Source organism: Hippoglossus stenolepis, chromosome 14, assembly GCF_022539355.2.
Source record: "Hippoglossus stenolepis isolate QCI-W04-F060 chromosome 14, HSTE1.2, whole genome shotgun sequence".
Taxonomy (NCBI): Eukaryota; Metazoa; Chordata; class Actinopteri; order Pleuronectiformes; family Pleuronectidae; genus Hippoglossus; species Hippoglossus stenolepis.
The window spans coordinates 5,335,557-5,358,763 of NC_061496.1; the positions used below are offsets into that span (position 1 = coordinate 5,335,557).

General features: G+C 43.2%; 1 protein-coding gene across 4 annotated transcripts in view; it reads right to left on the bottom strand.

Moving 5' to 3' along the window:
- The window catches only part of LOC118121252 (discs large homolog 1-like protein), a 99,860-nt gene that overhangs the window by 55,530 nt on the left and 21,123 nt on the right, over nucleotides 1-23,207 (bottom strand). Inside the window, exon 1 of one of the 4 annotated variants that reach the window (XM_047342968.1) lies at nucleotides 15,352-15,553. The exons of 2 other annotated variants lie outside the window; for them this stretch is intronic. In XM_047342968.1, the coding sequence (XP_047198924.1) occupies nucleotides 15,352-15,510 (159 nt within the window). In that variant the 5' untranslated portion in view covers nucleotides 15,511-15,553. Of the gene's footprint in view, nucleotides 1-4,058; nucleotides 5,300-15,351; nucleotides 15,554-23,207 lie in introns of those variants that run through there. One more of the 4 variants, XM_047342967.1, reaches the window with a different exon arrangement.

The window sequence follows — 23,207 nt, forward strand, 5'->3', positions numbered from 1 at the left end:
TATATTTAATTCATTAATTCAGTCCATCCTGACTCCAACGCACACACATGCACACACAGGGGAGAGAATTTGCAAGTTGGTAAGAAACCACAAGCATCTTTAGCTTCTTTCTTAAGAGCTACATTATCACAACATCCTCAACCGCCATGTTTGTTGTTGTCATCAACTCTGCCAACTCTCTACTGGATGTATTACTTTACAACCATTCCAATGTAAAGGATGCATGGACGTTTGAAACTGACATGACTCTTTTCGTAAATATAGGCAGCATAAAAAGAACCTTCAATCGTTTGAGAACAGAGATTTATGAACTCAGGTGAAGCCATAAGACGTAGGATTGAAAACCTGCACAGTTATTGAGGCAAGTGACGGTAGAAGATCTCTTCAAAGGGATGAAATGAAAGAACAGTTGGCTGCTGCTTCACAATATCACTATCTCAAGAAAACCTGAAGTCAACAGTGAAGCCGCTGAAACAGACAGATTGACTGGTGGGGTCAACATCTGTCAGCGGGGAGGAGACGTTGCAATAAAACACTGTGCAGTGAGATAAGTGCAACGTGTGGACTCAGACTTCTAAATGTCACTGTTATCATAACACTGAAAGAGGAAATGCTTTGATTTAAAAGTAATGATTATGTGTGTGTTAGCATGTGCGTGCCTGCATGCGTGTGTTTCCCTTTTTGTGGGTTCATGTGTGTTCAGGTTTACACAAAAGACTCACACACACACACACACACACGCACACACACACACACACACACACACACACATACACAATTTGAAATGAGTAACGTTGTAATTTTTGATTTGTGCAACAAGGCTCGAATCAGCAAAGTTAAAAAATAGCTTTTCTAGCTTTCATCAACAGAGCCAATAGCTGTGTGTGTGTGTGTTTGTTTGTGTGTTTGTGTGTGTGTGTGTGTGTTTTTGTGTAATGGCCTATCAGTCATGCAGTAAGTGCCCTAGACAGGAAAATGGCAACACCTTGGGAAAACACTGGCCAGTATGATTACTGCAATGGGGCGGGGGGGTCGGGAGTTAACTTTTTTCCATGGGCAATGCTGTAAATCTGCAGACGACCGTATAAGTGCTGCAGGGCTGAGCGATGTGAGTGGCGCCCCATCCATTCAGATCAATAATGCAGGTTTGAATCCAACAGAGACATTACTGCGTTTGTCATCTGCAGTGCAAAAAGTGCGTGATCATTTGCACACAACAGGAACACAACAGTGGCCGTGACGCAAGAATATTGATCCCTTAAACTTAAGTGTTAAACTATCTCATAAACAGAGCAGTGAAAATGTCGAAACCACAAACTACCTGCTCTTTACTGTACAATTATGTTCTACAATATACTTTCCATAATAGTATAATTACAGTATCGATTATAAAGGTTTTTGTCCTCATGCACAAGTGAGTTTAGGGAAGAATTCAGTCAATCAGCAGGTGGAGTTCAGGTGAGACACAACAACAATCTTACAAAAGCAGAAATTTCCAAATGGGCCACAAGTTTAGGCCCAATTCTTCTCAGAAAGCAGCAAACAAGAATATTTAATATTAACAAAAACATTCAAAGACTTTGCATGAAACAAATTTATGATGTTTTGAAGATTTCTCATGTGTGCTTAACCGAGCGCTTGGTTTTCGGATGGAAGAGGAGCTTTGGATTTAGGACTGAGAAACAGATAGAGGGGGGGGGGGCTTTGATGCATTCCTGAAATTTGCATAATGTAATTACCGAGGCCGCGGCATCGTTTTTTTGAAAAATTAAGAAAGTGGTGGTAAAGAGACGAGTGTTGTTTGGGGGCTTAAGACAACTTTAAGCTGTTTACTGCAGACAGTGGCTGCATCATCTGTCAACATCAGAGCGAGCCCATGTTAAGATGCTCTTCATGTAAATACCAGTCCGGTCCCAGTGGCTCCTTAGTGGGCGGCTGAACTGCTTTAGTAGTTCATGCAAACTGCTGGAGTGATGATGCTGACTGGTCCACACCTGTGCTTCCTATGTATTTAGCATTGAAATGAGGAAACACAGAGCTGGTGAGAACTATGTTTCATGTTTCTGGGGAAATCAGAAGCTAAAATGACCGTGCAGTATTTCAAATTTCTAAATCAGCTAATATATTCAAACCTAGTCTGCCGCAAGGATTTATTTAATTGTGAAAGCCTGTGACACAACCTTTGACCGTTCACTTCCACTTGATTAACTGTAACTACCAACAGCAATCTCAATAATATATTGAAATTGATCATATAAGGACAAAAACAGCCAGTGGTGATTAAAGTCTCAGTGGTTTTGCTGCCAGTACAAAGTTCCACAATCTTTTAGCTTTTTATAATCGTTAGACACGTCGTCGCTCAGGAAGCACAATGAAAGCTGCAGCAGCTCAGGTGCTACGACAATTCAGACACACAACCACCGTACACGGGAGCACGAGGAGGCCATGACGCATTAGACTGTGTTCAATCACAGCTAACAGGTCAGTTCCCTGGCCCCCCCCACCCTCCAATGAACTGGTCGTTATTACCTTCACTAACGAGGTTAAGTTTTCACCCCTGTCCCCTGTTTGTTAGTTGGTTTGTTTGTCAGGAAGATAAGCAAAGTACTCGTCACACAGCCATCTCTGTACATGTTTCAGGATGCTGATTTCGAGGTGGATTTATGCAGTACTTGATATTAACAGCAGCCTCACAGTAGATGGCTGCACCGCAGGTTCTAAACTATGGTTTAGCAGCATGTTTAAGTCATAGCAGGCCTTCAGCACAAGGCATATTATTTAAGTCATATCGTGCTTCATTTATATTCTGACAGAAACTTAACGTATATTCATTTAGTTGGTGATAGAGAATTACTGCGCACATGCTAGAACTAATATTACAGCCTGTAGCTTGTATTTGATCTGTGTTATTGCTGAATGGGAGACTCTTGTACGATCCCTGTGTTTACATCAGTGGAAATGTCTTTGTCGATATATGGAAAAGGAGCCAGGACTTCCTTAACATCACATTTAATGTTGTTATAAATGAGCAGCTGACCAGTCGTACTTTATGTGGTGTCTCCTTTGTTCTCGTAGACTCAAGAGATAAGTAAAAAATAGTGAATCAACAAAATGAAAACTAAATATTAATAAATAACAAATAAATAATAAATATGAAGATTATAAAATAAAAAGTACATAAAGTACAGGAGGCACCCGACAGCCATGATGTAGCTTCATCAGCTGCTACCTGCACAGGCTACATGCTAACTCCTCAACACAGATTCATAAACCCAGCCCAAGTCCTTCACAGCCTGCGTCGCACATGTTTGAAGTTGCAAATCCACGTCTCATATAAACATTCATAGATTCCTGAATCTCACTGTGTCGTAATACACTGTAATGACAGAATAACACAACCATGTGGTGACGGTGACTCCTCCACACACCTTTCCTCCCCACATCCAAGATTTTGATTTCACCGTCTGTGACTGTGCAGCGACTGTGACTGGACCGCTCAGCTAAATGATGGCTTTTACCATGGCAACGCACCGGCTCTCTGGCTCTCATACACCGCGCCGTGCAGCGACCATTTCCATGACAACATTATCAAAAAATCGTACACACAACCCGAGCGGCTTCAACTTCAATTTAAAACCTGCCTGCCGCCCCTGACTGCCTCCGTGTTCTGGCTGAGAAACTGTAACTAGAGAGTGTTTGGGGCGAAAGGTAATGTAACCACACACACACACACACACACACACACACACACACACACACACACACACACACACACACACACACACACACACACACACACACACACACACACACACACACACACACACACACAACAAAACCCAGGTTAAGTTACATGCTTCCCACCATGATCCCCTACCACCCTCAAGCATAATGAACACACACACACACACACACACACACACACACACACACACACACACACACACACACACACACACACACACACACACACACACACACACACACACACACACACACACACACACACACACACACACACACACACACACACAGCCTGTGACATGTGTGTGTGTTACCTGGCTAGCATTGATACAGTCAGTGAAGGCACTCCTCCTCGAGAAGAACATGAGGAGCTGCTGCCAGCGAGAGGAGGACGTGGAGGGGGAGGAGGAGGCGGGTGAGGAGGTGGAGGGTGAGGAGGTGTGGGGAGGCGCCAGCTCCTCCGAGGAGCATCGCTTAGGCCCTATCTTCGGCTTCACTCCCAGCCCTGACCCCTGACCCCCGGACCCGCCGCCCACCCTCGCACTGCGGGGGTACAGGGTGTTGTTGCCGAAAATATAGTTCATGGTCTCCGCGGGCGGCTCTTCCCTCACACGGGCACGATGGGGTTCATGTTGTAGCTCCTCCGCTGCTTCATCTCCGGGTCCTCTCCTCCGTCGCTTCCCTCTCTCCTTCTGCCTCTCAAGCTCTGTTTTGGTGTTGCTGTCAAACACACAGTCCAACTCTTCCCCCTCTTTCCTGTCACCACTTTCAACTGAAGATTATGCTGCCACTGTTGTGGTTTTTCATCTTCCTCTCATTTTGTTCCCTCTCAATAATAATAATAATATCTCTTCCTTTTCAGTTTATTCTTTCTTCTCCGGCTCCCTGAGGAATGGGAGAGCAGCTGTCAGATCAAGAGATGAGGAGGAGGAGGAGGAGGAGGAGGAGATGAAAAGTGCTCGGCAGGTAGACAGAGTCGTATTTAGAGTTGGAGCATCAGTTTGTCTGTCAGGGTCTTTGCACGTCCGTCTGCCCGTCAATCCATCTTCCTGTATGTCTGTGTTCTCCATCCATCTGTCCATCATCCCATCTCCTCTCTAACCAGGATAAATCTCCAGCCTCCCCATCTCTGGACGTCCAAAATCTCCTCTCGTCAACTGCTCCCTCTCCTCTCTTCACGGTGGAGGCAGAGTGAGTGGGAGCGTGGGCCAGGCAACGACAGGATGTGAGGATTGATTATTTAAAGGAGTTCACTCCTTCTCTCTATCTTCCTCTTTCTACCCTCCCTCCTTCTCTCTGAGTCCTAAGAGATGACCAGTCAATCTGCCCCCTGTCACTGTGAGCGCTCCCATTAAATATGGAAGGAAGGAGGGAGGGAGGGAGCAAGGGAGGGATGGGTGGCTGGACGGATGAAAGCGGGGAGGTGGAGGGATGCAGGCGAGGGGGAGAGCATCTGAGGTAGGTGGATGGCTGGAAGAATCTTTCAGCAACTCTTCTGTTCCTCCTCCCTCCTACATCTGCGATGCCGCTCCAAGTCTCACTCTCTTTTCTTGCCTCTCTCACTCAGTACATTATTCAGTCTCTCTTTTTCCTCCCTCTCCTTTTCTACCTACCCCCACCCACCTTCTGTCTCTCTCTTTCTCTCTATATCTCTCTTTTATTGGAGCTGCAACCCGACGCCTCTCTCTCTCTCTCTCTCTCTCTCTCCCTCTCTGTCTCTCTCACTGTCAAATATCATTGGCCACGCCCCTGCTTTGCAGCCGGCCAATGATATGACAGAGCGTCTGCACTACTCCAAATACACACGTACACACACACACCCTCAAACCTGCATGCAAACGCATGTGCAATAATATCTGTCGCATGTTGTAAAAGAGAAAAAGAAAACAGATGAACGCTAAAGAATTATACATTTTCTGGCAGTGGCTCATCAGATAATATGATAAGCATGTTTGTGTGTGTGTGTGTGTGTGTGTGTGTGTGTGTGTGTGTGTGTGTGTGTGTGTGTGTGTGTGTGTGTGTGTGTGTGTGTGTGTGTGTGTGTCTGGGAGAAAGAGAGAGTAGTAAGAGTGAAACTAGAGCGATGCCTCAGCCAGTTTCACTCAGTAACAAACAACAGGTATGTTCCTAACATGTGCATGTCAAAGAGCATGCGTGCAGTAGTTGATTGTGTGTCTGCGTGTGTGTGTGTGCGCGCGTGTGTTTGTGTGTGTGGTAAAGAGATCTTCTCCTGAGGCAGCCTCCAGACACTGCAGCACCCAGCTCTCCCACACACTCTCTCTCTCTCTCATGCACACACACACACACACACACACACACACACACACACACACACACACACACACACACACACACACACACACACACACACACACACACACACACACACACACACACACACACACACACACACAAGCAGGCAATACCACATAGGCATACACGCTCAGAGCATGACTAGAGAATGGAAAACAACAGGCTGTTGCCGGGCACCGGCTGAGATAAAACAAAAGACAGGAGAGTCTTCACAGCACGGCATCAAGGCCTAGATGCTTCTGTGAGTTCGCTGGAAGGCCTGAGCCACATGCAGGAGAAGTTATTTAACAGCCAGGCTCGAAGTTACAGCTCCTTTATTAACTCAGACTGGTAACAAGCCGACTCTGCCGTCTGAGGCCAGTTAGCCCACAGAGCTAACGCAACCTCCTGGAGGATTAGCCACAGGTGGAGCAGGACCCCTGTCACAGCCTCTGTCTGCGTTTCCCTGGGAACCGTCTCTATGGCAACAGCTTTCCGAGTCCTGAAATACACCTGATATACTATCTGTGTTTTTATTCCTTAAGATCTGAGTGGATGTTATTTAGATTTCTTATGATGCTTTTTTTTAAATTAAAGATAATACGAAGGAACCTGGGATATGTGGTGGGGTAATAGAGTGGGTGAGTGATGGAGGATTTCACCCCCCCGTCTCCCTCATCCTGAATCACCTGAAGCAGTCTGAAGATATGATTGGGACAGGTCAAGCTGCCAGTCCTCTACAAAGGCTACAGATATAAAGAATAAGAATAAGAATATGCTAATAAACTTGATCTGTAAAGACTTTTTAAAACACGGTTACAAAGTGCATTACAAGGTTTAAACAGAATCAAAACATTTAAATAAGATCAAGGAATAAAATAATACAGAAATAAAATGTAAAATCAGCATTAAATGATCACGCTATAGAAATCATGAATATGATATTCCATGTCTGCCAACAGATTTCTCCTAATTTCAACACAGTGGTCATTTAAACACGGAACGTGCAAAAGGAATGAGTGTCAAAAGCTGTTGATAGTAATAAGTGGATACTGGAAAAATTTAACTTTCTAAAAGCAAAGACTGTGAATAAAGGTGGACGACGTGTCTCCACTTCCTCCCACTGTCCAGAAATGTAGCCAAAATATCCTCGAACGCTGACCCTTTGAGCCAGAGTTGGATCCAAGATAAACCAATCGTGAGTTAGCCTCAGCTGTCATTTCTATAACAAATACCTAAACAAACATCCCAGAAAAATGAGCATTGATCTTTGAGCTGCTTTTGACATGCATTTAGACTTTATGTCCCATCCACTAACATGGAGGTGGCAGGGTTTTATGACCTGTATACTTCAGCCAGCCACCAGGTGGAAGCTGTCGTCTCATCTGTCTTCATATACATCTCATGTCTAGATCGACACACAAACAGGGTGAAGTCCATGTGGCTGCAGAAACTACACGGATGCAACCAGAGCTTCTTGAAACAGCCACAAAGGCTCAGCGCAGACATCACATCCATCACGTCGCTCACAGTGCGAACACGCCGTAAAGAAGCCGTCATCGCAGCGAGCGTGAATTACAACCGGCGCCACGTCATTAGCATCTGTCATTCACCCTCTACAGCCGCCACAGGCACGTCAGCTGACACAGCAGAAATTTAAGTGACACGCTGGAAGTGTCACAATCCGTCATGTGCCGCTCTCTCTTTCACTCTTTCCCTCTCTTTCCCTCTCCCTCTCTCTTCAAGTCAAATGTCAGCCAGTGAATGCCAGGTTTATTAATATTTTAGGACCAATTAAATAAAAGCACACATCATGCATGTTTAATGTCTGACTGCTGAGAGAGCCAACTTTGCCCTTCCCCCCTCTACAGGTATAAACCAGGCTAATAGATTGTCTTGCATGCAAATGCTGTGTTTGGTTTTTTTGTTAAACACCTGCTGGCTGTGGGCCGTCCACACACTGACCCACAACCTATTCTGGGTCCCAGCTTAGCCAGGTCTAGACAGTGTGACCCCCCTGTTGGCACAGTAACCCAGTAACAATGGAGACATGTTTTCACCCATGTGTTTGTTGGTTGGTTTATTTATTTAAAAAAAGACAATGTTAAAAAACGATTTCCATCAAACTAGGTTGAGCGATGGGGCCTGAGAGGAACTCATTTCATTTTCTTTTTCCATCATTTTCGTGACACAATTACCACAATTTAGTGAGAACCCATTAAAATCTATGATCGGTTAAACAGGAAACTGCAACCACACTATTGTCTGAAACCCCCTGATAAGGCCCCATGTCACCTACTTTCTGCCGTAAGGTTTGTGATGTGAGAGGTTTGGTTGAAGCCTAGAATGAGGAGGGGCTTGCTCCTTCTGCTCAGGGCCCCCAGTCCCTTTAAGCGCTGCTGTATCAGTATTCAACATGAAGCCCTCTTCTTGTGGCCAACCAGAACTGAAAGATTTCTTCTTCTGTTGCCGTATCGCATCGTCTCAGCTCAACTTTGATTCAACCTGACTGTAAATAACATTGTGATATCAGGTTTGTGTTGTCGTAAAGGGAAGCTGCTGCAGCTGTAAGGGCTGTAAGCCGACCTCCAAGCAGATCCATACCGAGGTAGTGATTCCTAACCCTGTTGGCCCTCACCCAGTCCTTCCATTAGATCCCTCTGTGATTCTGGTAAGGAGTATTTCTGAAGAGCTGTCAGGCGTCCTTGGTAAATGCCTGAGCTTAATAGACATGAAGCACCACAAAGCAAACAAAGCACCTGGTCAAGCACAATGAGAAACTGGCCAAAACGGGTGTTTATCCTCTGAGGTCGTGTTTGGAGGAGGGTGTTTGCAGCACAGACACCGTACGGCCTGACGCGAAGACAATGGATCAATTTATGTGTAATGTGAAACGGGCTCCCTGGCGCTGAATTATCATCCAGCTGTGCCGTTTTTTCACTTCCACTTCACTGCAAGTTTCAGCTCATTGTTTCGGCTGCCCGGCCCCAGGTCTTATCCTGACTCCTTCATTTCAATTAGCGTATCAGCAGGAGGGAGAAGAGGCTCATTCGGGAGGAGAGATTTGGCCGACTGACAGGCTGATTAACAACCAGGAGCAAATCTGCGCTCTGTCTCTGAGTCTGTCTGCCTGTAATTCTCTCTTTATCCCATCTCTTGTCATTCCACAGCCCGATCCGTCTTTCCTGCTTCTTCCTAATTATCTACATTAGCTTAATGACTAAGAGCTTCCAACGTCTCAGAGCGGAGTTTATGGGTTTGTGTCTCATGGAGAATTTTTACTGTTTCTCCCTGTTCAGCCTGCGTCAGATTATATTTTGTTTTGGATGTTATTTGAGCAGGATTCAGCTCCACTCCCACACTATGGGATGTTCTTACCCTCCGCTATAGTTCAAGGTTTGTCAGCACTGATCATAATAAGCTCTCTGTTTACCTTTATAATCGTCTGTTTGTATTGACATTATTCTGATCATCATTATTTCGATCAAACACTTTGATTCATTTAGTCCAATCAGGTCTTGACTTGTGAGGGCAGCACACATTATTAGTTTTGGCCTCTGCTGCCTCCTGCAGTTTACATACTGTAACTACATGTACTGGAGACGCCGCACACAGAGTCAGCAGCACAATAAACAAACGTTCTAAGACAACCACAGAGACGCTGAGTTAAACTCCATATGTTTGTGATGATTTCCATTTTTTGACCTTCATGTGATGCTGCAAATACACGCAGGTCCATTCATTTAAATGAATTGTACATGACTTGTATTGATAAAGTGCTTTTCCAGTCATAATGACCACTCCAAACTTCTATTTGCAGCGCTCTTTTCTATTATAGATCATCAGCACAGCCTTCAGGGGCAATTTGTGGTTCAGCATCTTGCCCAAGGACATTTCAGATTCCAGGGATGGAACCACCGAACTATATAAACCATGTAATCAGTGCAAAATCACACAACCTGCCTACGGTCACAGCATGAGCATGCTCTGTGTCAACTGGGTCCAGAAAACCAAAACCACACAACAAGAGCATTAAAGCAACATTTTGATTCTGGATTCAGGAGTTAGAGCAGGACCGTGAAATAGATTGAGGTTCAGTTATTTATGTAAAAGAAAAGAGGAGCAGGCTGCAGATCTTGTCTCTCAAAGATGCAGCATGGAGCATTTTTAAAAGTCAGCAAAATAAGCAAATTATTTTGTAATTGATAAGTAGAGCCTGACCGTTTATGAAAAATAAAATATCAATCCTCAATGACGTGTTTGTTATAAGAGTTTGATATGACAGTTTACGTATATACTTGGCAATTTGATCAATTTACCAATTTATCTGTATTGTAAATCCCTAATATTGGCATCATTATCATGGCTCTATTAATGATAAACCAGGTATAATGACCATAAACAAGACACACATGATGATATTGTTTCCCTGTATTGAAGCATGACTCTTCTTTGAGAGGATATAAAAACTTGTCCCTTCCTTCCCGTCTGCTTCATCTCCAGCTGAGTCTCCTTTCTCTCAAAATGCTGGAAGTCATTTTTCCTTCGGTGTTCATTCCTTTCACCATCTGCCACTGAGACTTCTGGCTCTTTAGCTCCATTTGCACAGAGGAAGAGTTTCCTATCAAGGCTTTCTGTCTCATTAACAATTTACTGCTGTTAAACTGCTATATGGAGAATCCTAAAATGTTTCTGTGAGGTGTTGAGGTGCGACGCTGGTAAATTTCAACCAATGCAGCAACAGTAATCCCAACAGATTCAAGAATCTTTGGGCGATCTGCAAAAATGTGTCACAAAACACAAGAAATGGAAGGAAGGAAAAACATGCTGATCTAAGTCCTGAACTCCAGAGACGATAAACTACTGAAGGCAACATCGTGAGTTCATCACATCATCACAAACGGGCAGAACGATGGAGGCATGCGACGGACTCACGGGCGGGTTTACCTGGTGGTAGTGGGGGTGGCTTTGTGAATAGAGGGAGGAGAAAGGCGGGGCGCCAACGTCGTTCAGCCTCTCTCCCTCTGGGTGAGGCCACGCCTCTTCATCATACGGAGCGTCAGGAGATTCTACCTACAACGTACAGAAACAGCTCAACGTGGTGCAACACACGCACACGCACATGCACACGCACACACACACACACACACACACACACGCACACGCACACGCACACACGCACACACACGCACACACACTGCGGCACACTGATATGTTCAATGGCATGTTTTTCTCTATTTAAAAAAATGGTCCATCAGAGATAAAAACTGCATAGGACCATTTATGCAGTTACAATTTATGGAGGTCGAAACTGCCAAAATTAAAGGTTAATAAAATGATTAATAAATCTCACAATAATACCTAAATAAATAAATGCATAAATAAATATTAATTACATTGATAAATGAAAAAAGAAATGCAGTTAGGTACTTATACATGTATTTTCAGTATCACACTTATGTTTACTTAGTAATTTCTGCATTTATTTATCGATATAGATATTGTTGAGTCATATATTTACCTATTTATTCATTTTTAATTTTGACAGTTTCAGTCTTCCAGACATATAGCTGAAAATAAATGAAACAATGCACAACTGTGTTCTATGCAAAATCATCAACTAAATCTATTCCTTATCAATTATTATGACTGTTTTTTAAGTTATGTTAAGTTTCAGTTATTTTATACCATAACACAAGGTGTGTTGTATTGTGATCATAGATTATTTATATGATGAGGTAGAAACACAAGTGTGCACTTAAAGGTAAACTGAAAAGTGAAATAAGGATAAAGTGTATGTGAGTGTGTGTGTATGTGAGAGCGAGGGAAATAAAAAGAGAGGAGGTAGAGAAAGAGAGAGGAGAGAGAAAGGAACATGTACACGGGGAGAACAAGATGGCAGGTCCATCTGTCAGGCAGCAGCAAGCCAGACCCAGCACCTGTGGTCACACACACACACACACACGCTCAACACAGACACATACATCCACATTAACACACACACAGACACACACGCACAGACACACACACACCATTTGGGAAGGAGGAGTTCTAAAAATAACCTGAATACCCAAATACAATAGCAGCAACAAGCACGTTAGGTCCAGTGGTAATAAGGGAATGTGTTTATAAAGGGAAAAGATGATGATGATGATGATGATGATGATGATGATGATGATGATGATGATGATGATGATGATGATGATGATGATGATGATGATGATGATGATGATGTAATATTGAGAACTGTATGTCACAACCATGAACGAGTAGAGATGAACCTCAGTGGTCCAATAGGGATTACAGCCTAAAACTCTCCACAGAAAATATAATATAACGTAAAGAACTCACATATCAGTCATTTTGTTGATCAATAACTGAACGGCTGCTTCTCATGTAAGTAAACACTGTCACGTCAAGAACATTTCACCAGTGGTTCCCAGCCACTAGGTGGAGCTACACACTAGTACTTCCTCCATCACTCTGACAAAGTAAACTGCTTCAACTTGTGTCCAAAGTTTTTCCAGAGGACAAACTTGGAACCTGTGGTGACGTACAGCTGAGTCAGTGCAGACACAAAGAAATGTCTGTCACACCGCTAACACACAGTCCTCAGCTCTGACTGCAGGCAGACATCAGTTACCTAATATACAACCATACAACACTACTACAGCTAAAATAAAAGTTGATTTATACAAATAAAATTGTACTGATGATCAGTCATGCCAGAATTTAGAGAGGGTGACATATAAGAGAGTGGAAACAGGGATGATAGAGGGAAGAAATATAGAAAATGAGAGGAAATTAGAGAAGTAGAGGAATTGTCATCATTATAAATCATATTTTCTAATTTTACTCGGCTGTTTAAAGTCTCTATAAAGACATGTATGGCTTGAAATATCTGCAGGTTTGCTAAAGTGACTGAGGAAAACCACTGGGCCACTGTGGTTATAAGTAATTCAAACGTCTTGATTTGCATATTTCTGTATAACTTAAATGGACTATGGGTCAGCTTAATAAAAAGACTATAATTGTGTTTTACCATACCCCATTAAAATCTACAATTCAATGAATGGGAATATGAAGCAGAGAAAATCCTCAAGAAAAGATAACATACACATTGTGGAGCATAATGAGGTGTGTGTCTGAGTCGTGTGCCGATGACTGTGCAGGCTGATGTGAGCGTGAATCTGCAGATAGAGTCAGCTCAATCAACCACAATAACAAGATAACCCAACAACGCTTGTGTGTGTGTGTGTGTGTTGTGTGTGTGTGTGTGTGTGTGTGTGGTGTGTGTGTGTGTGTGTGTGTGTGTGTGTGTGTGTGTGTGTGTGTGAGAGAGAGAGAGAGAGAGAGAAAAGAAAGAGAGACAAAGAGGGAGCTGGCCGGACAGACACAGACTGAGTTCAGAACAGAGATAGAAGAAATGGGCGTCATTACTAAAAAATGGGGCAAGCGTTTGACTGAATCCCTTCACGCTCAGTTCTGCTAAACGTATTCTCCTGGTGCAAAGAAAGGCTCCGTGCACGGAGGCAAAATCAGGCCAGTGTCTTTGACTTCCAAGTACTTTCAAAAAAGTCTAAATCTGGAGGCATATTGAAACACGTCCCCTTACTTCTCTCTGTGCGTGAACTGGGGGAAATGGAGGCGCCGCCGCCACCTCGACCGACGCTTCAAAAATAGAAGCTGATTTCAAACGTCACATGAGACACGCTTTCTTTTTTCAGAGACTATAAAAAGGCTTAAGTTAAGCTCGACTGCTGGAAGCCCCAGGATCCCAGAGAACAGAAAAGTCCTTCAGTTAAAAGAGAACCTCAAAGATCCAATTGTAAACAAAAGAGCAGCCCGAAAATAAATAAAAACCTTTCTCCTATAAATTATGATTTTTTATTAATTTGCTGAGTAAATAGATGTGTTTTGACAACCAAGCTACATTTTAACTGGTATAAAGAACTTTGTTGATGAACATATCAGGCAAAAGGGAAAGACTGTGGTTTTGGTTAAATACATAAATTCAACAGTGACTTGAAAACATGAGAAAAGATGTGTTCGCTTTATCAATATTTAAGTGAAACCACAACCTGTCCCTAACCTCAACCAAGGAGTTGGTTTTGCCTAAATATTACAACACTCGTCGTCTCTGGTGTCAAAACTCTGACATCCATCCCAATAATATCCCTTCATCACTTGAACGTCTAATATTAGAAGTACTTTCTACAAAATTGTTTTTCTATAAAATAGAATCGAGGCAGCTGTTATGTTTCCCTCAAAATATGTGCAAAATACATTTTTAGAATTAAAAAAGAATTATTTCTTGGATATTTTCTTTGTGGGGATTGGATCATATCATCTGAAAACAGGAGAGCTGGGCTGTTGTTTAAATTGGTTGGCACTTTAAGGGTATTATCTAAAAAGCTTATTCTTTCAGTGGTGCCAGGGGACTGGAGCCAATCCCGGCTGACATTGGACGAGAGGCGGGGGGGTTGCTACGACCTTTACTTTCTATGCTCTTTAATCAAATGAATGAACAGAGGATTGAGGGACATGTGGTCCACAGCACAGTCGCACCTACAGTCAATGTAGAATCTCCACTTAGGCTAACTCCAGTCCCAGTCGTTGGACTGTCGGAGGAAGCTGGAGCACCGGGAGAAAACAAACATCTCCGCACTCCAATTAAAACGGGATTCAAACCAAGATTCTTGCTATGAGACAACAGCTCTAACCACTTCATCACCGTGCCTTCTGCTTTCACACTCATTAGGCCTAAGAGTTCATCCATCCATTATCTATACCGTTTATTCTATGAGGGTCACAGGGGCCGCTGGAGCCAAGGGCTGACACATAGAGATTCATTCAGGCATTTACACCTCAAGTCAATTTAGAGTCTCCAATAAACTCAACCTCATCTACATGTCTTTGGACTGTGAGAGGACGTACCCAGAGAAAACCACACAGACACAGGGAGAACGTGCAAACTCCACACACACAGGCCCCAGTCGAACCGGGATTTGAACCAAGAACTAAGAAGGCAAAAAGTGCTGCACCACCATGCCGCCTGCTTTAATACACTTTAATTGAATCCTCAATTATGAATGAATATAACAGATGGATGATGGATTAGGCAATTGAATCCAAACATGAAAAATCAATAACGGATTTCACAGAGGAGTAAGGAAAAGCATATGGATTGACAGACATGCTGATAATCCCTTTGGCGAAGTGTGTGAGTGACATACAGGGGAACTGTGTCAGTCCGTGTGATGTGATGGGGACAGATCGACGATGTCAGCATGATGACGTCCACGCTGCAGTTACCTGAGCAGGTGTGATGTGTGTGTGAGTGACGTATCCGTGGACGTGTTGAATCTGAGACAGATGCCGCTCCGCCACCTGAACAAGCTCCGCCCCCCGCAGGTCAGCGTGGCGTCTGAGAGATCCGTCCCTCCCCAGCGATCGCTCTCTCTCTCTCTCCATGGTCCCGGGGCCCCCTCCGTCTCTCCGCCAGGTCCCACCCTGCCTCCCCTCCCTCCCCAGGGTTCCTCCATCCCTCCCCCCCCTCCCCAGGGTCCCTCCATCCCTCACCCCCCTCCCCAGGGTGCCTCCATCCCTACCTTCCCTCCCCAGGGTGCCTCCATCCCTACCATCCCTCCCTAGGGTGCCTCCATCCCTCCTTCCCTCCCTAGGGTGCCTCCATCCCTCCCCTCCCTCTCCAAGGTCCCTCCATCCCTCCCCTCCCTCTCCAGGGTCCCTCCATCCCGCAGCTCTCTGGCTACTCCCATTGGGTGATGATGGCAGGGGTGGTGGTGGAGTCTCGGGGCGCCTGGTGACGCCCCTTCTTCTTCTTGATACCGATACTTCTATAGCGAGAAGAGAGGAGGAGGAGGAGGAGGAGGAGGAGGAGGAGGAGGAGGGGAAAAGTGGACAGAGGTGGTTTGGAAAATGAGTTTCAGGAAGGAGAGCCGGAAGCAGGATGGGAAGAAGAAAAAAGACAAAGAAAGAAGAGAGATGTTAGTTTAAAGATGAGACACAGAGACAAAATATTAAGTCAAGCTGGAAAAGAAGAAAGTGCAAAACTGCAACCAGCAAGAAACAGAGTGTGTGTGTGTGTGTGCATGTCAGTGTGTGTGTGTGTTTGTGTGTGCGCTCATGCATGTGTAACGAGATGTTTTTATAGTTCAGCTTGTGTGTGTGTAAGCACGAGGCAGTCCAGGTGTACACTCAGCATGGCAGTAATTGTTTCCTGTAGCTTCCTGTATTGTACACAAACACAAACACAAACACACACAACAAACACACACACACACACACACCCTTGAAACCGCTTAAAGCCGAACAGGGACAGTGAGCGAGAGACGAGTGAGGGAATGAATTTATCCGTCTCCGCTCCTCCATTGTGCCTCTTTGCTTCCACATCTACAAACTCACACGACTCAACTCCTTCGTCTCCCTCATCTCATACATACTCTCCCTCGCTTCTCTTCATCCTCAGTAAAAAAAAAAGAAAATGAATATATTAAATGCTTTTTTTCTGCTTTACTGAACAGAGAGCTGTGGAGAAGCTGAGGGATGATGGGAATTAAACCTGTTTCCTGTGACATTGTGGCTACATGGTGTGGAACCGGGTGAGCAGCTGAAAGGAGAGATAGTGATAGAGAGAAGCGTGTGTTTAACAAAAGCTTTGAAACAAAATGGGATGTGGACGATCTGGTCGTATCAAGACCAAGATAACGGACGACAAACACTGAGGAACAGTCTCATCTAATGAAACCAGGATTGATACAGGAGCTCATTGGTCAATCTCCCGTGTGTGTGTGCACCACAGCTGAATACACGTGTGAAGAAACACAACAACTGAGAAGCTTTTTTTATGTCACAATCTATTACAAGAAGAGGGATGTGAAAACAATTAGTGACAGCAGCTCCATCTACTAATTACAGAAATCTCTGCCTGCATGTGGAAAGAACATCTGTTCATCTTATCGGCTTCACACTTGACTTGTGTATTGTTTAAGGGTCAAAGGAAGTTTGGATGCGTGATACGTTGGATATAAATATGTGTGTGTGAAGATATCGATCACCACAACCGATTCTCTGGGTCGGGGTTCTGCTTCACTTAACTTTGAATAAACAGGTGATCAGCTCTTTGTGCAGCATCAGGGTTCAGCAGCAGGTCACTTTCACAGCTTCACAAAGAAAACTGCAACCAGCATTAACACACCAGACCAAAATAACCCACTACAAACAGGTTTAGAGCGGCCACTGCACTATAATGGTAGGGTCATTTATTTTTAGTATTGTTAAACTGCAGGGAAATAGCTCACTGAATACACCAGGAATATTACAGGGTACACAAGTGTGTTTTGAAATGATCGTCTCCTATACAGTATTTGACTGAAATCCTTTCTATATGTAAATTGTTTTCTTTTTGGCGTCTTTCACATTATTACAAGTTGCATCAAGAGTTCATTTTCTGTTTACCTCAGATTAATAATATCCGTAACTCTTAAAGACGTCAGATGTTGTAGACGCTTTAAAAATGGGGTGAAACATCATGATTTACAGCTGAAACTGACGATTCCATTGCTCTACACCTTTATCACTACTCCGGCTCCAAATTACGTCACCAGTGCAATTCTGCAGCATAGCTTCATTTTTGTACAGCAGGAGGAAGAGGAGTCGTGTCGTCCATCTTAATTACAGTCTATGGTTTCCCCGTGCAGCTCCCTCTGTGTCTCGACATCAGTAACTACACAGCCCTCGGTCTTCATTAAACGTCTTTCCCAGGGGAGAGATTTAGAAATATCATGCAGCCTCAGACAGTCTGTGAAGCTCTGTTATTGGTTTTTTCCTCTTCCTGTGACTTATTAAAAACAATCTGAAGGGTTCTTTCAAAAGATTTAACATCAGTTGTCTTCACACTCATGTTTTAGTGATCATTAACTGATATATTCAAGCACTGTCACTACAGTTGACCATACACGCAGCCGACTGTCTTCTTAGTCCACAGCAAAATGCAAACTGATTCTGCACATTCTGTTGTTTTTGAGCTGCTGCTGCTTCACACAGGAGAGCCCCGTGTGCATCAGCTAATTCCTGTGGATTCAAATAGACATGTCTGTGTGTGCTCTGCCTCCCCGCTGCATCCTTTAACCTCATTTACAATCGAGCCGGGAGTAAACACTGCTCTGAGTAAGTGAACTGATCTGAACCCGTCTCGTGCCCTACTGCACGTTTCCTTCCTCTCCGCCTCTCGCCCTCCACTTCTTCATTCACTCGCTAATTAGTCACAAATGCCTCAAAATATTCGTGACGGCAGCGGTTGAGCGGCCAGGCACTGAGACCCTGAAGAGACCCTGGCTCACACTGTTGTCACAACACTGCTGCTACTGCCCTCTGCGCTCTCACAAACACACACACACACACACACACACACACACACACACACACACACACACACACACACACACACACACACACACACACACACACACACACACACACACACACACACACACACACACACACACACACACACACACACACACACAGCTACAATCCTAAATTCCTATATTTGGTGTGTGTGTGTGTGTGTGTTGCCTCTGGTAGCTCAACTAGCAAAAGCTGAGCCTTCCATATCAGGACTGTGCCTGCAGAAAGCACACACACACACACACTGCATGCAAACACACACACACACACACACGCACAATGCATGCGCACGGCTGTCATGTGTTAGTGTGTCAGCCAGTCCTGCATAGCCAGAGAAACGTGACTAGATTGGGAGCAGATTCAGCATCCTAGAACATGTCTCTATGTTAGTTTGTATCTGTGTGTGTGTGTGTGTGTGTGTGTGTGTGTGTGTGTGTGTGTGTGTGTGTGTGTGTGTGTGTGTGTGTGTGTGTGAGCCCGTCAGAGTAAAGCAAAGCATTAGTCACGCTTGGTGAGATATGAAAGAGCAGGGGATCCTCCGCCGTGAGGGACTTCTCGCACACAAACACACGTGCCTTCATCTTTCTCTCCTTCTCTTTTCAGTCTCTCTGTCTCTCACGTCACGCTCGCTCTCTCTCTCAGGCTCAAAGTTGCCAAAGAAAGAACATTAGATAACATCTGAGATTAATTTAGCATCAATGACAAAGGGGCGGTCATAAATGCAGATAGGTCAATAGTTTAAGAACTTATTTATCAATCTAATATTTGTACTACTTGTTAAATTACAGCCCTTTAGAAACATGTTTCTCTTTATTGCCCATTGGCTTTTTCTTCCCCACCTACAGAATAACTGAATTTAATTAAACTGTAATATATTTATATGATTTTAATTATACTCAAATGTATATTATAACATATATTAATTGTTTTCTCATCATCAAAATTGCTTAATATGTAAGTTATAACATCACTAACCCATCACTGAGGAACAAGTAGATCAGACTATTTGAGCACTGCATGAAATTGATGTGTAACTTAGATGTATTCTTGTGATGTGTTTAATCTTCTCATGCAACCCTGGCTGTGTCAAACTGATAAATAAAACAATCTACAATTAAAAACAAAGATAAAGCCTCACTTTCTTATATTATATGTAGAGAAAGTACAAGGATTCAGTGCTTGAATCGGTCTTTGTTGTAGGATCATATCAGTTTCTATACAAAAGCACCATGAAATGGCTTTGACATGGCTGCAGCCAGGACGAAAGAAATGAAATGAAGAAAGCAGGAGGAGCTCCTCGTATGAAGGAGTACGCTCCTGCTGAGGAACAGGCCCTCTGCAATAATAATGACCCACAACATGCATAAAAATACCCACAGCTAAAACACATGGCAGTGCATAGAGTCTGCAGGAGTGTGTGACTCTGACCTGTTGCACCGCCAACATATGGCTCAAGACACAGACGCAGACGTTCCCTCACAAAATCTAAACCTCTCATATAAAAATAACTTGACAAAAAAAGGGAGTTTTCGCTTGTTTTAATCTCTCAAAAGGAGATTTCTGACATGCACTGACTTATGCAAATGTTCCTGGAGTTTTCTGGAAGGGCTGTGTGTGAAAACGCAAATGTCTCAGTCAGTTGGCCGCATTTTTTTTAGGAACTTTTCCTGTCAGCCCCTAAGTACAATGCTCGGAAATGTCAGAGTGAGTAATTAGGTGTGTTGATGGCATTTCCAAAACATGACGGATTCAAAACTGAATTAAAAAAATATATACAAATATCCCCGAAAGAAAAATAATTGCCATACGCGTAGAAAACGAAGATGTCCATTTGAGAGCAAAATCAAAAACAGGATTTCTTCAGCTGGATTAATTTGTCATGTGCTGCCTCCTGCGTGCTCTGCAGCAACAAACCATATCTGAATCCTCCAGACATTTTCCTGTTGTGTTCATGTCTGGAAACAGCGAAACATGAACTGCTTCAGAGCAGATTAGGCGTGCACCATAAATTACCACGGAAATGTACAGCATCTACCGGACTGACTCCAAATCCTGCTTCAAGGAACAAGCCTCAGATTTCCACAGTACATCCACCTGATAGCATCGAGTGCATGTTTCTTTATAACAGAGCAAACATATTGGAGATGGCATTTGCAGTTTAGATAAAAACTAAAATTTCAAACTGAACAAATTGTACCAACATTGGAATAAAATCAAGCATAAAAGATAAATGTTCACTAGAATTAAAACGTTCAAAAATAGCAGCAGAAAACATATTTAAAAGCAGATGGCTGGAGTAAACAGACAGGCTGATAAATTCAAGCTGTTTGAATAGTTTTTCTTCAGTGACTCCACTGTGGATTCAGTCAGTAAAAAGTAAAATAAAAACACCGACCTGAGCAGAAATAGAGGAACACGTTCATCTATTTTGAATGGGTTGACCTAGTTAAGGTGTTTCTGATTTCTCTTCTCAGGCACTTTAACGGCCTCAGAATTGGACACATTGCTGCCAAGGTAAAATGAATCCACCCTCATGCATTTAAAATGTCCTCCCCTCTTCCCACCCTGCACTTATGAGTGCATCTGTCTCAGTTTGTCCTTGCAACAAAACTTTACAGTGTGTTTCAGAAAGGCGTGAGAGGATGAATGAATGTTTGGTTAATATAAATAAGGCTATAACTTGTGTCTCTAATCATATTACTTGCAAATATGTCATGATTATGTCATTCCTACAATATGATCCTGAATTATATTCTAATCTATACAGCTTCAGGTCATCAGATATTTGGAAAAATGTATTTTTGAACAATGATGTCATTTTCTGACTTCTTCTTCATGACATCACGGCAGCGTTTCCCATTATTTACCAAGACAGTGGCAGCCGGTGTAGTAATTTGTTCTACCACAGCTTCATAATCATTTTTACACAACATCAACATAGTGTTATGGTCCATTGCTTCATTGAGTAGCTGTGATCAGGACTCATTGCCAGCTTTCTCTCACACAAGTACATTGATCCATTCATCAAAGTCAAACTGATCATTCGCGGCCTGTTAAAACATCCACAATAGTTTAGGAAGAAGGGAAGAAAGAACTCATAATGGTACAATCTCTGTGGAAGATTGGAAAAATACATGCAAAAACTAATTTATTCCCACTACATGTGCCAATCCAGAGGTTTGTACATAACGAATCCACTGCTATGTTGACATCTCAGGATCTGACCATGGTTCTCGGTTAATGGAAAATCTACAAATCTATGATGGCAGCTGACCAACTCAACCATCACTTTAAGAAGAATCTCCTCCACAAACTAGTTGGTTAAAACCCCTCAGCAACTTGTTATCCTCTCCTGCTACAGTTCTTCCAGAGGACATTGGTCTCACTGTGTCACACACTTGTGTTGCCTCCCCGTCTCTCTCTCTCGTTCTCTTCATACAGCCCAACAGTTGTCTCTCGGCCTGTCACATCTAACAGGCTGTCATGCTGCGGTGATCTAATAGGACAGAAGTAGTTTATTTTACGGCCTAACTGCTGAACTGGACAAGAGCAAACCAATGGAAGCACACACAGATACACAGAGTTCAATGGTCCGAGTGTAGCCTCTTATATTATATCGATGCACGTGAATTTGTCACAGTAACTTGAACATCCTCCTCTCTGTCTCTAGCTTTCTATACTAATAAAATACAGTTTGATAAAGCTGTAAAAATGGTCTTTTCACTATTGCTATTTAGTAACAAAACCCGTTTATAAAGCATTTTTGGGTTAAACTGTGTGTTTTGAAGATGCAGCTCAGCGCACCCACACTTCCTCCACATTAAAAGCTGCAGTCCTGAAGCATTTTTGGTGGAACTTTAATATTTCATGTGTTGATTTTCCACAGTTTCCGAGTACTTCGCAAGATGATGATCTCCTGAGCCCTCGCTCACTTAGCGCCGCCTGATGTTATGTAATTAGCGAGCCGGCACACTTGTCAGGGATAGGGTGGTATTAATTTAATTATGGGTCAGAGAAGCCAAAGATCTGTCAAGAGGCTACTGTTAATGAGAGAGTGATTGGGAATGTGAAGAGGAATCTTGTTTTTAATAAAATGTATGGATTAGTGACACATATTTACATTGGAGGTTATAAATACACTTAGGTTGGTGTAATTTAAAGAGATCTTTTAACACTCTCTTGGCAAAAGGTTTTCATATAAAGATGTATGTGCGATGCAGAACTTCCAGTTCCAGGGGACCACAAGGGACGATATGAAAACTCCACACACAACATCCCAAGTCCAAGATGTTCTATAACAACACTACTCTACAGCACCACTGTGTCCTCATCCACTCGGCTATATGGCTAGCATGACTCTAAAAGTAAAAATAAGAAACTATTGCTGGATATCAAACCGCAATCCTGTGCTAAAAAGATGTCACCTTTTAAAAACTGGCACTGAATGGCTTGTCAGATTCATATTCTTATTAGCACATTCTCTTATTTGACCAGTAATTTATAATAGTATTTTACTCAGGCAGAGTTTTTGCAGCTGCTCGTGTTTGGATCAAGTTTAAATTCATCAAAGCTATAAGGAGTCAAAGAAAGTATTGTTTTTTTCCCCAGAACTTAAACTTGGGTATCATGAATCAAGCCGACAGCTACTTTCTCTACGTTACGAAGAAAATCAATTACTGGAAAATGTTAATATCAAGTTGCTCTAATCAATATTTCTGTATTTTCAATTGAAAGCCACTGAT